At 37.5% G+C, this 14,348-nt stretch overlaps 1 protein-coding gene across 3 annotated transcripts in view; it reads right to left on the bottom strand.

The window, feature by feature from the left end:
- Positions 1-463: 463 nt before the first annotated feature.
- LOC124632794 (tyrosine-protein kinase Btk29A) overlaps positions 464-14,348 on the bottom strand; it is a 30,391-nt gene continuing 16,506 nt past the window's right edge. For 2 of the 3 annotated variants that reach the window (XM_047167759.1, XM_047167761.1), the window contains 8 exons: positions 13,426-13,554; positions 12,976-13,178; positions 10,284-10,455; positions 9,079-9,244; positions 8,691-8,786; positions 8,471-8,612; positions 8,222-8,355; positions 464-7,287 (listed from right to left, as the gene is read on the bottom strand). In XM_047167759.1, coding sequence (XP_047023715.1) covers positions 7,186-7,287; positions 8,222-8,355; positions 8,471-8,612; positions 8,691-8,786; positions 9,079-9,244; positions 10,284-10,455; positions 12,976-13,178; positions 13,426-13,554 — 1,144 coding nt within the window. In that variant the 3' untranslated portion in view covers positions 464-7,185. The remainder of the gene's footprint in view (positions 7,288-8,221; positions 8,356-8,470; positions 8,613-8,690; positions 8,787-9,078; positions 9,245-10,283; positions 10,456-12,975; positions 13,179-13,425; positions 13,555-14,348) is intronic. The other variant, XM_047167760.1, reaches the window with a different exon arrangement.

Here is a 14,348-nt window from a genome sequence, read left to right as displayed (position 1 = left end):
AACTTTCTTTTTGCATGTGTGCAGTAGCTTACTTTAGTATTATAGTTCGGCCATTCAGAGAATGCGTTCCTGACACGTCGCGATTGAACTGACGACGTAACTTTGCAATGGCGTTGCAGTTACGATAAAAATATTTTTGCTGGTTGTTTACCGTTTTAACAATTGAGGAGCATTAAAACAACATTATTATATCAATAATCAATGAATGTAGTTACGTCGTCAGTTCAATCGCGACGTGTCAGGAACGCATTCTCTGAATGGCCGAACTATAAGGTATATTTATATGGGATGGGATGACGGTTCAAGATTCGCGACGTCAATAACGGTCCAAAATGTATAAAAAAGAAAGAACGATTGGACAAAAGTGACCAGTGTTTGAGATATTGTGTCCCGTCCCGTAGAAATAAACCATTAAAATAACGTTTCTACATAAAAAAAAAAACGCAGATTTTTGATTCAATAATCAAGTAGTCTTTGTTTAGTCAATAGGTCTACATGAACTCATCAAACTAACTTTCCTTAGAAGGACGACACAAAACTACTAAACATACATTTTATTGAAACCTTATAGTGGCAGTGGACGGCACCTACGATTACTCGCGCGATTTACAGATAAAATATATCAATTCCTATTGTGAGATCAATTCCATGTCATTGTATTTAGTTTTTATGAGATATATTTTTAGTCTGATGTTCGCTAACACATATTATTTTATTTGTCTCCTTTATTAAACTGACATCCACCGGAACTAATAACCACGCATATCTTTAGTTAATTAACTATTTGATATACATATAATCGAGTATTCGTTACATTTTTACAAACATATTCAAACACGTTCTTTACTTGCAAGACAAAACCAGTAAAGCTAGCCTAACTGACCCTTATTTTTTTTTTTTTACGAAATACATAACTGCTACTGATCACGTTTAGGGATTTAAAACCGCGAGTAACGCGGCCGAAATCACAAACATTGAATTATTTCAAAATCTTAGTATTCGAATAATCGAGTTTGCAGTCGTGGTCCAGGAAAGTATTAGGGATGTTGACAAAAATATTGTGTTCAATCACGGACTAGTAAAAAAAGTAAGGACTCCGCGTCACCTACATAAAAGTGAAGCACCCAAAACAAGCCGGCTCCGTGTAAATACGAACCTACATGCACACACTTACATAAACATAAGCCGATAGACCGCCATTAAGGCTGATTTACATTGAGTCAGTAACTGACGTCAGTGTAGGCGCCGAAAACTGACGCGTGCTATTTACACGAAGTCAGTGTGGTGTCAGTGTTTCGTCAGTAGTACTGTACTGACTTCAAATCAATTTACACGATGGCAGTGCCGGGTCAGCACTGACTTGTCAGTGGACTGACGTCAGTTACTGACTCAATGTAAATCAGCCATTACGCTCGCGACCATCATCGGTGACAGTTCATATTTTTCGCGTATAAAAAATTGACATAATGCCGTCATGTGTCGTGAAATGGTGCAAAAATAATACCACTTTATACAAAAAGTGCCAAGGGATTACTTTTCACAGGTAAGCCAGTTCTAATAACATTATTTTCTGTCCTTTTTTAAATAAAAATGATAACAATATTTGGAACACAAAAATAGCCAGTGTGGCCACGAAAAAAATAAGGACTTTACCCGAAAAAGTGGGTAATCCATAATGTTCTTGGTAGATACATTTTCTTTATTTCTTTGTAGGTTTCCTACCGGAAATGAACCTTGGAAAAATGATTGGGTGAGAACATAGAGCAACACAGGCCACCGGCGGACCGGAGGGGAGTAGCCATACACAGGCGTTCCCCTCTGTCAAAGTACAAGTCCAAATGGTCCTATGCGTACAATAAAACTAGTTGCAACTAAACTATTCGCTAGACTAAATCTAGTTGCGTGAGTGAATCGACGTCGTCGTAAAAAATGCCGAATTGTTCTGTTTTTTGCTGCAAAAAGAGATCTGCCACGTCAAATTTACAAAAAGATGGCGTTACCTTTCATATGTAAGTAATTTTTAATTACGTTATTGCTATTTACTTCTTATAAACTTAAAAACTGCAATATTATCAATCGTGTTGTTTCGGATTTGTTTACCAACTAAGGCCGTGCGTCTTCATACAAAACGCGGATCGGTCGAGCGACAGATCCGAGTCTTTTTCCTAGAATTCGCTGTCACCGAGCGAGTGTTGTTGCCGGTTTGTTTGTAGATAGTTATCGATGAAAATGAGAAAGGTCAAGTCAAATCGGAGAAAGTTTTGAGATTAGGTTTTCTGATTTAAATAAAAATTACTGAGTGAGAACGTCAACTACATATAATGTGTTTTTATTTATATATTGCAGGTTTCCTAAAGATCCAAATTTAAGAAATATATGGAAGACATTTTCTCATAACAGACCAACCTGGATTCCCACAAGAAATAGTGTCATTTGCTCAAATCATTTTAAGACCTCTGACTTTCAAGTGTTGGCGAACAATAGGAGGAGATTAGTCGATGGCGCCAAACCAACCGCCAACTGTATTTGTTCCGTAAGTTTTTATTTTATTCATGTGCAAGGTCATAGATAATATAATACTAGCTTAGGTAAACGAATAGTACATTCCACATGATGTACCTCGTTGACGTTAGTCATAGTGGTGAAATGAAGCCTACATTTTTAAACTTAATCTAATTTTCCAGAATCATCGACAATCATTAAATATACCAGATGAGAGGTTATCATCTAATGGGCCCATTAATGACACTCGGACTATTCCTAATTCATTGACATCACCGTGTAGATCGTCAACTCCTCAAAATGTGAGTTGTTTTTAAATCGTTTATTGTAGAATCGCATATTGATAAATTTGTCATTCCTTCTATTTTACTGTTGAGATTAAGTAAATTATGTAAAGATATGATAAGAGATAATTATTTATTCATTTGTTTTCAGACTCAGTCAAAGGAAACATCTAAAAAATCTGCTTCAATTCCCACTACTGCACTTACACCAAGAAAAAGAAAAATGCAGCAACAATTAGATTGTCAGAAAAAAAAAATTAAAAGGCTACAAGCTAAAAATCTTTTCTTAAAGAAAAAAGTTGCTGGGCTAGAAGAAATTCTTCAGAGTTTAGATGAAAAAGCTTTGATAGATAAAGAGGAAAGGATGGTCCTGGAAAAAATAGGCGTTGAAGAAGCAGAGCTTATTAAGCGTCAATTAAAGAAATGTAAAAGTGGAAAGCTCTCACGAGCCAAGTATTCACCAGAACTGAGGTGTTTTGCTCTAACTCTCAACTTTTATTCCCCCAAAGCTTACAAGTATGTTCGTAAAACGTTTGGGACGTGTTTACCTGCTCCGCGTACTTTAACTAAATGGTATAGTAATATTGATGGACGGCCCGGTTTTACCAAAGAAGCCTTGGCGGCCTTAAAATATAAAGCCGATGCCAATCCACATAGTAAAATTTACTGTACTTTAGTTTTCGATGAAATGAAAATAAAGACACAATCACATGACAATCCAAGTGGTGACAGACGATTCGGATATATTGATTATGGTTTCGATTTAATAACTGATAATACAGATGAAGCTACAGATGTCCTAGTTTTTCTATTAGTAGGCATTAATACTCCATGGAAAGTCCCAATCGGATATTTTTTAGTTAAAGGTACAAGTGCTAAGTTAAAAGCTCAACTTGTAACTAAAGCGTTTGAATTAGTACATGAAACCGGAATAGAAATAAAAGCGTTAACGTGTGACGGCGCAAAAGCAAATTTAGCGATGGCTACGGAACTGGGTTGCTGCTTAGTTGCAAATAAATTGCAAACTACTATATTAGATCCCACAACGGGGCAACGAGTTCACTTTTTTTTAGATCCAAGTCACATGTTAAAATTAATTAGAAACACTTTTTGTGACTACAAATGTTTTTACGATGATAATGAAAATAAAATTCAATGGTTATTTGTGGAAGCATTACATAAAATACAGGAAGAAGAATTATTTTACATGGCTAACAAATTAAAAGCAAATCACATTTATTACAAAACAAAAATAATGAATGTTCGCCTTGCAGCACAATTGTTCAGCGGAAGTGTTGCTGATGCGCTTTTGTTTTGTGAAAAAGAATTACATTTATCGGAGTTTAATGGATCAACTGCAACTGCGAAGTTTATTTCACTGATAAACGACGTTTTTGATATATTGGATTCCCGGTCACGTCAAACTGGTTATAAAAGAGCATTAAACCATGAAAACTTTGAGAAAGCTTTTCGAAAAATGGATGAAGCTCAAAAGCTTTTGTTGAGCTTATCAGCCCATGTAAAGAAACGCAACGGGGAGTCGCATAAAATTAAATTAGTAGATTCTCCTCGATACACGGGTTTTTTAGGATTTTTGATCTGCATTGAGAGTACCAAATCTATCTTTCGAGATTTAATACAAAACCAACAAAATGGCCTCAAATATATGCCACTACATAGGATAAGCCAAGATCACCTCGAACTATTTTTTTCCATAGTAAGGAGTCATGGTGGTTATTGCGATAATCCCTCAAGCTCCCAGTTTGAAGCAATTTATAAAAAAATTCTTGTTAATACAGAATTAACACAAACGGGAAACGGAACGAACTGCATTCCATTGGAAAAAATTACGATACTGAATTGCACATCTGCACTAGAAAAAATTAATGCTTCAACAGTACGACAATACAATAGCAATGACGCTACTGACGAACACAATTTTGATAATTTTACTGACGATTTAATTGATGAGATTGAAGCTCTAACTTTTTTATCCCCTTTTGCGGAAAAAGTTGTGGAGTACATAGCGGGATATGTTATTTTCTCAACAAAAAAAAAATTAAATGCAATACGTGCATTAAAGGTTTGCTTGGGCCGATTGATGAAAAAAGTTTAATTCACCAGAAAAGCAAAGGAAAGTTACTGTATGCCTCAAAAGAAGTTATACTTTTATGCCGGATTTGTGAAAAAGACATAAGAAGACATTTAAGTGACGACAATAAACCTACACGATCTTGTACCACACATGAAGTTGTGACACGTTCCTTAAAACAATTTATTGGCAAAGACTTGTTTCCCTCAATCAGTTACCATTCACACGAAAACGATTTTACAAATCATAACTTGGAATTAGCAAGATTAATAATGCAAAAATATGCTGATACAAGAATTTCTTTCTTAATGAAAAAAACAAACCCCCAAAAATGTATTCGTCATATTTATAGAAAATTAATCCATTTTAAAAACCAGTGATAGTTCCGTATCAGTATCTTATCAGTAGTTTTTAAAAAGGATTAGTTTTATGTTATTAAAAAAAAATGGTAATTTTATTTGTTATATGTGATTTGATTATACATAATAAATAAAGTCAATAATAATATCTGCCTTTGAATTTAAAGCTAATTTCCCTAACCGAGTTTTTGAATTTATCGATAATGCGTATCGACAGTTGTACAGCTATGGGTGTAAGGACTTGTTAGTGTAGTTGCGTCATATTATTATACTATTATGACACGGATTGTTTAAATGTGTGTGTGAAATTGTTAGTGTATTTTTCAATTGTCAGAGTGTGCGTTTCGTAGTGACATAGAATGTTTTTGTGTGAGAATTTGAGAATGTGTGATTTCCCCCCGCAAAAAATGACAGACAGTTTTGTATCGGTAAAAAACGCAATGGCTACTCCCCTCCGTGTTGCTCTATGGGTGAGAATAATAAGGAACTCTAGAGGTCAAGAAGATTGGATTACTTACGTGTCAATTTTCAATTTCATTTTCACTTGCATTTTTATTTTATTTTATAAGTACTTTGAAAATAAATCACTCAAACGCACATTGTATTATTATTATTAATTGTATTTTTTTGTATTTTTTTTCTAAAATCTACCTCCATATTTATTGCACACCGATGGCAAAGAAGCAAATTAATTATATTATTACTTCCTTTTACTTTTCTTTACATTCAGATGAAACCAAAAAAACTGAAACTCAACCAAGATAATTATAGGTAAGTAATTTATATCGCCATTCCGATATCAGATTGGAGGCTCACCAATTTCTCTTTATTTAAACTGTGTGTGTCAGAAACCCGTCACTTTGATACACACAATGATGGGAGAATTATTTGTTAGCTGGCATCCCCGTAACGCATACATTGACAGAACAAAAGTTGCTTCACTTTCTAGTATCGCGGCGCGGAGTCCTTACTTTTTTTACTAGTCCGTGTGTTCAATTAGTCCGTCCATTGGATTAGCAGGAAATATTGCATTAAAATTCGAGACTGCAGGTTTTTACGTCATGGCATTATACAATTTGTACGAACCAGTAATATCATAAAAAGGTTTAACACGTCGCATTTTCGTTGTTATTATTTTGTGGGGGAATAGAAAAATACGAGTCTAATAAGTTTTGCCAATTTCAATTATGAAATAACATTTTTTTTTTTTAAATATAATTTTGAATCAACATTCTTGTTGCGTTTATTGTTTATTCGGAAGCGATTAATGAACGTATACTTGGTTTAGCGTTGCTGCCGTCCGCGGCCACGAGACTGCGGGGGGAGGCGTTTGCCCCGTTTGGCGCAACTCATCAGTGTGGCGCAACTCATCAGTGTGGCGCAACTCAACAGTGTGGCGCAAGCAAACACCTGTGCTATTACACGCGTGCGTACATAGATCTTACGTTGTTTCTGAAATCATGTGACATTGCAACGGTTTTAGTGCGACATGAATGTGCTGAAACAGGAACCATCGCCGACTTCTTGGAATGCCATGAAATGTGTGTAAAAAAGTTGGGACAACATAGTCTAATTGCTTAAACTTACAGCAGTTTCATTCTAGTGTATTTAGTGATTCGATTTAGCTTACGGACACCCGCGTGGCACATTCCGTGATTCAGAGTCTAGTAGGTGGTAGCTGTCAGTGTTAAGGCTCGCGGGTGCACACTGCACATTCGCGGCTGCACACATCAGTGCGTTCGTACACGCCGGGCGTTCTACAAATGTTGAGTACTGAGTAAGCTGTGCGCTTGGCAAATATCGCTGGTTTGAAACCGCTGCAACTTTAACAGCTATATTTTGATTCGATTCATAATTGAGGCATCTGGCAGTGCAAGACGTCGGCTAGGGTCAGTTGGGTGCGTGGTCAGGCGGGCGTGGGCCGCAGCAGCGCGAGCAGCAGGCGCAGTCAGTCGGCCAGCACGGAGTGCGCGATGACGCCGAGCTCCTCCTTCAGCACGCGGAACGACGGCCGCTCCTCCGGCGACCGCCGCCAGCACATGCGCATCACCTGCACACACACAAACATTACGGACTTTAACCCTTAAATGCATGATGATGTATATATACATCGGTGTTTTCGTCCTTAAATAATTTCTAAACGGTAACTCAAATACAGTATTTTTTACTTTTAATAGGTGTTAAAAATATTTATCTTAGTTTTTGAACGCAAGCTTTCACAATATGACAGTTCACTTTCACATTGTGAAAGAAATTCACACACACGAATTGATTACGGTGCAAGATGCCCAATTGTAAGAGCACCACACAATGGTCGTGTACCTAATGTAATGTACCATTGTGTCTAAATCAGAAAAACAACTGTTTCAAAGATTTTCATTCACTGCAGTAAGCCTAATTCCATAATTAGGCTAATTCTAATAGCATAGTACTTGGGCTACATTATTATTATTAACTGTAATGCATACTGATGTAGATCTACATCAGTAAGTTTTTTTTTTATAAAAATATACTTTTTGGAAAATAAATATTTTTTCTTTATTTTTCCCTTTATCTATGTATAACCTACCCGTTTCAATTTATGGTATTTAAAAAGGTAAAATCATGCATTTAAGGCTGGTAATACACGGACAGCTTAAAGCTGTCGACCGCCCGAATCAGTCGCAACTGCTCGAGCGGTTCGTGTATGTGCGTCCATAGAGCTCTGCAGTTCATGGCTTGAAACTGTCGCCCCTGACTGCTTCAAGCGGTCCGAGTATTGCCGGCCTAACGTCATCCTTCATTATCGTCCCACTGCTGAACACAGGTTTCCTCACACACAGAGAAGGATTGAGCGTTAATCACCATGCATGCTCAATATATGTTGGTGATTTCCACGCATATTCAACTCCTGAGTCATATATTTAGAAGACTTTGAAGACTACGCTTAATATGTTTGAAAATATACCTTGCGTTATTTTGACAAATTACAATGAGATACTCACATTATATATTTCGTTAAGACAGCCTTTAGGTTTTTCAAGCAGCATACCCCGCTGTACCATGTCCGCCACATCTGAGTTTTTCATCCGTCCGTAAGGTACTTTGCCACAAGTGAAAACTTCCCACATAAGAACACCTGAAAAAAAGAACAAAAAATAATTTATTACACTTCACATACATGACACAATATGAATTAATTATATTGGCATTTATCAAAGCTTCTAATTCTAGAATATTCCATCGAAACTTACCGAAAGCCCAGACGTCTGATTTGGAAGAGAATCGAGTATAGTTGAGTACTTCGGGCGGCGCCCATTTGATGGGGAACTTCGTACCACCAGAACTGGTGTACTGGTCGTCTAACACGTATCGCGCCAGCCCGAAATCTGCTACCTGCAATCATTCAAATTTATTAGTAAATCACTTACAATTTGCAGGTAAATATTAATTAGAAAAAACCTCCAAACATACCTTTACAACATTCTCATCACCGACTAAACAATTTCTTGCGGCTAAATCCCGATGAATATAATTGTGTCTTTCTAAATACGCCATTCCTTTGCAAACCTGAAATTACAAATACATATTTTAAAATTTTTGAGTGTGCAACTTATAGACTATAGTCTGAAAGAGGATGTAAATACCATATATGGGTTTAAAAGAGATATCAGATGAGATTATTTTTACTCTCATATACGTTGGATTGGCATACGTGCAAAAATGCAGGGTGGCTTCATAATTTCATACAAAAATGCTTATGCATACTTTTGTGTCAAGTTCCAGGCTTGAAGCTGTCGCGCGTATTCGAGCATTTTTGGTCATTCAAATTATGACGATGCGGCTAGTCAGCTAATATTACCTGTATACACATATCGAGCAGCACAGCGGGCCCGAGCTGGTCGGGCGAGGTGCGGCGCAGGTAGTTGAACAGCGAGCCATGGCGCATGTACTCCGTCACGATGTAGATCGGCCGGTGCTTCGAGCACACGCCGTATAGCTGCACCAAGTTCTGGTGCTGGAGTTTGCTGTAATACGTATGGTTAGCTTTAGGTATTTTTTAAAAGATGGCTAGAGAAAGATGATAAAAGTTGTCTGCGAATTTTAGTCCGTTGTAAAGCTTACTCTTTATTCGGACTTGGAACCATTTGTAGACAAGACATAAAATAGATCCAAAAAGGCATTGACATCGCAATCCAAATCACCTTCATCACAACCCAAATCAACCATACAGTCTGACCACCCAAAAGTAATCCCGTGCCTAGGAGGGAACGGAAACCTATACTACGCGCGGCGAATCACGATACCTATGACGTTTCAACTGACAGTTGTAATAGTGATGCGAAACTGCGATAAAATACTGTTAGGCAAATATCATGTCAGTCAGCAAGGTCATTCAACGGCATTTTTATATTTTATTTTACTGTACATTATTTTTTATTAAAATTGCATAATTTAAAGAGTTTAGAATTCTTTTTGAATTTAATTTTAAAGAATTCATAATTTCCAGCTTAATGGAATAATATTTAAAAGGAGGCCACAGACCTACCGTATTTGTTTAATTCAGTCATGTAAGTTTCAGATTGATTAAACAAAATACAAATATACAGTGTTTTTTTTACTCAAAGCATTTAAATTTTTTCCTCCAAATTATCGATATTTTGTTTAGGTATAGATGTGTCCCTTTTTTTCGATAACAGCTTGGCGACGTAACTTTTGCAGCACGTACCATGTACATTTGTATTGAGTTTTTTTCCATTATTTCCGAACATTACGTAATAATTTCTTAATATTCATTTTTATAATAAAAAAATGTACAAAATTATGATTTATTCGAATTTTTAATGGGCCTGTAAAGGATTTGTTGTGACAGGACGTCACTACAATATTAAGCGCTAACGAACTGTCATAGGGATCATCATTCGCCGCGCGTAGTATAGCATACCAGAATGCATCCACGCTAGAGGCGGATTTAAGTAAACTGACACGACTTGTTAGATGATTAAGAACCTGGAGCTCACCCGATCAGACACAAAGATTTAATTACAACAAAAAAGTTGTACTCACGTCATAACCTTCGCCTCGTCGATAAAATCGTCTTCAGACATGGTGCCTTCCTTCATCATCTTGACGGCGGTGTCGATGCGTCCGCGCCACTTGCCGCGCCGCACTACGCCGAACTGGCCGGCCCCCAATTCTTCTAGCAACACCAGTTCCGACGGATCGATCTCCCATTTGTCTGTAATTTAAAAGTTCATAGTTTTTATTACTTAGGTTCTTATAGGAAAACTATGAACAAGAAACGTGTCATTTTGCGTACGGATGGTAGGCCTCCTTAAAACCTCTTGTCTATACACGTTTTATTCCTCTGAAAATCTACGGTAAATTCACCTCATTTTTTTTTTTCAGCGGCAGGGCAAATGGACCGTAAATTAAAAAAAAGCCGTGCCGTTTAATAAATGCTCTTATTCTATGAAGTTTATATAAAAATACTTACTAACGAATCGTCTCTTTATTCTAAGAATGGAGCATATTAACTTTTTTGGGCTTAGCATATTTTGATTATTTATTGATGATTCCTACTTTATGTTAATGAGGATAATTGCCAACTAAATGGCACAAGCGTTACACAGGTATAATTTCTACAATTGACGTCACATTACAATTCGAGCAACAAACATGTTTAACAAAACTTCCCTGTGTAATTATGTTTTATTGTTTGTAGAACAACGAAAGTGTTTAGGCGAAAAGGACATTAACCACTTCACTGTCCACGATACAGACACAATAGTTAAACAATCGGTGTGTATCACATATGACTCATGGGACAGGGAAGTTATTAACTTTAATAGCTTATACAGGGTGTGTCGTTCACAATCACATTAAATCCTATCGCATATACTTTATGATATTCTATGGCGAATTGTAAAAAAAAATAACCTAATCCATTCAGTGGTAACCACACGAGTCATTTTTCGTTTTTATAATTTACAACATCATGTGTAAAGCAGAGATAAAGTTAGGTGTATCGAATGTTTTGATCAGTTGACAGCTGTCAGCTTTCAAGGGAGAATTTCAGTCGTTTGTAATGACTGACTTTTATATGGTGTTCTAATTTTCGCACATTTTTATTCTATTTACTTTGTTTGAAAAAATCATTTTTTTATTTTTACGTATTTTTCTTTTTTCTTTTTGTTAATCGACATATATTAACCAGTATATTAACGCATTTCATTTAATGTGATTGTGAACGACACACCCGATATTTTAGTATTGTTTTCCTATTTTTAACGTTTGCCCTCCTATTCGCAATAATTAAAATCCAAATATATGTAAATTGCAAAAAAAAAAACAGTTTTATACTTACACATTATTGTTTAAGTATTTCATTAGAAAAGAAATAAAAATAAATCAGAGCAAAACTTTTTTCATGACAGTGATAACACTAAATTTAAAACCTTTAAAAACATCATAGCAGGATGACATAGAGGTACATATTTTGCTTTAGTATTTATCGTATATTTATCAATTATATGTACACCCTAAACTACCCATTTTTAAACTATTCTGCAGATAAACTCCATCCAAAGGTTGTCTGGAAGAAATTGCTGATTAGCGATAAGACCGCCATTTGTACTCTTCTTTGTGTATTGTGATGTCCTGTGTTGTAAATTTTCTTTTTTCTTGGTGTACAATAAAGCATAATCTATCTATTTATCTACATTCAGTAGGCATCACCTCGTCTTCATCAGATGAACTTCTAGTTACAGGAGATTTGGTTGAACTTGCCATTTTTAAGCGTGATCTGAGAAAATATTCAGTCATAATCAAAATATTGAAACTATTTCAAACAGAGATTAAAAAATCATATAGTAAATTAGGTAAATCAATACTTCAAATTAGTGCTTTTTATTTAATGCAATAATATTTTTAAAATACTAATATACTATCAAACATTTATTATTCAGTCAGGGCTTACCTTTTGATGCGTCTTTAGGTATAGAGTACTAAATTCTATACACCGAAAACGTGATTCTTTCACTGAACCGCGAGTGATACTAAATCGAATTGTGTCGCACTATCAAAGTATGATAATTAAGGAAATTCCAAAATGAACCAATTATCCCTAAATGACCCGTAAAAAGGGCAACTTATTGTCATAGCTATTGTTAAACTCAGTACAAATTAAGTTACTTACCTACGTAGATAGGTAACAAATGACCACAATGTTTTAGTAGCCTCAGGAATTATAAATAAATATGGTAAAGCTGTATGGGTGGTAGGCAATCCATTTTAGCAGTTAGATATTTAAAATCAAATCAATAATGTGTTAAGTAGGTCCATAAATTTTTATCAACATTAACGATTAACCACGACCACAACCCAAACCAAAATATTGAAATGCGAATAATGAGTAATGTGTAATGTTGTGCACTTTGAAATGACTGCCACACCCAATATGAAATCCTCATTCAAACGATAAAAAGCATTGAAACAATATCGTTCTTTACAAAGTAACTCCGTTGCACTACAAACTGCATCTGACTTCCACAACCCAGTTACAACGCGATACCCCTTGGTAAGGCCGGTTATCAGACTTTCTGACTTCCGACTACCCGTAAACACCAAAGATGTTCAAATGACACTAGTTTATCATGAACGGCGACTATGACAACATGAAAGTTAACAGCAACACCAGCCCAAGCCACAGCGATGACGTTAGTAATGGTAAATGTATATTAAGTTGGCGATGACTGACCGTACTGACCGTGCGACAGTCCGGCGGTGGGCGGCGCGGGCCGGTCACACGGCGTCGTCTTCAGTCGGGAACATAGGCCTCCGCTGTTGTGCTTGTGGTAGTTGATGAGTTCCGGAATGCTGGCACAACAATGCTTGTCCGATAGGTAGTATTCGCTGCGACTGTTCTGCTTTATGTGGTAGTGCTTCGTTTGAGGGTGGTAACTGAAAGTTTTGAAGTAATGTTATAATAGGCATATACATTCTTTAACAAAAATCTTAGCACTACAATTGATGTTAGTCGCAAAAATAAAAGTACGATCTTCATAGTCACATATTTTGTTGTTCGCATATTTCGACAGGATTGCAGGCAAAATTATTTTACCTGGCCTATCCTGCCTAAACTCGAATATGATTTTTTTATTTAAAAAGCATGTGTGATGGCAGGAGGATGATGATAAGGCATACTTACACTTTGGTATATAAAGAGAGCGTGTACATGCCCTTAGTGGAAGAGTTGCGCACTACGAAGCACCCCTCCTTGTCTTCTTGTTTGAGGAGCGACTCGGCACGTTGGCGGGACATCTCACCCACGTACCACCTGCATTCAAGGAGAATTAATAAGAATCACGTTATAAATACGGAGGTAAGTAAGCACGCATAAAACGAAGTATGCATATTTAAATTTTGAACCCTTAAGATTAAAACTCGAAGAAAAAAAAGGACGTACATAATGACCTTTTTTTTTTTTTTTTTTTGTTGTCGCTGGGCTAAAAATGCTATTACGCATCCCCTTCCCATCGGGGGACGGGAGAGGGGTATGTGGGACTCCCCGGTAAAGACGTTCCCGGTATACCCACTAAAAAGGCCCAGCGGCACTCCGACCTCGCCTGAGTGGAGGGGGTCTGGGAATCCATGGCATCCAGTCCCCCACCGGCGATTGCCCGCCTTACGGCAGGCCCCTCATACCTCCCCCTAGTGGGGAAGGGTCCTTATAATGGCCGGAGCGCAGGGGTTGATCCTTGTGGTGCAGGCGGTGGCGCCCCCGCGCCTGTCGCCCGCTGATCACCCCCCGGGGCGGATGGGGACAGACGTTGTATTCGCCGTCTTCTGCCCCTTCTTCGTCTACGGAGCGGCACCGCGAGAGGGTCGTTCTCCCGCATGCGCTCCGCCGCTTCCTTCTGAGACATGACGTCTTCACAGAAGGAGGCTACCGCTTCCCATGTCTCCTCACTTCCCAGCATGGCAGCAATCACGCTGGAGAGCGAGAGGTCATTCCCGACCACCGCCATCAGAGCGCGGCGGGGTTCAGCCCACGATGGGCACACCTGAAGTGTGTGCTCTGCCGTATCCACCGTAGCTTCGCAGTGGTGACACTGTGGGGTCTCCTCCCTC

This window comes from Helicoverpa zea, chromosome 8 (assembly GCF_022581195.2).
Source record: "Helicoverpa zea isolate HzStark_Cry1AcR chromosome 8, ilHelZeax1.1, whole genome shotgun sequence".
Taxonomy (NCBI): domain Eukaryota; kingdom Metazoa; phylum Arthropoda; class Insecta; order Lepidoptera; family Noctuidae; genus Helicoverpa; species Helicoverpa zea.
This window is presented reverse-complemented; position numbering and strand designations above follow the sequence as displayed.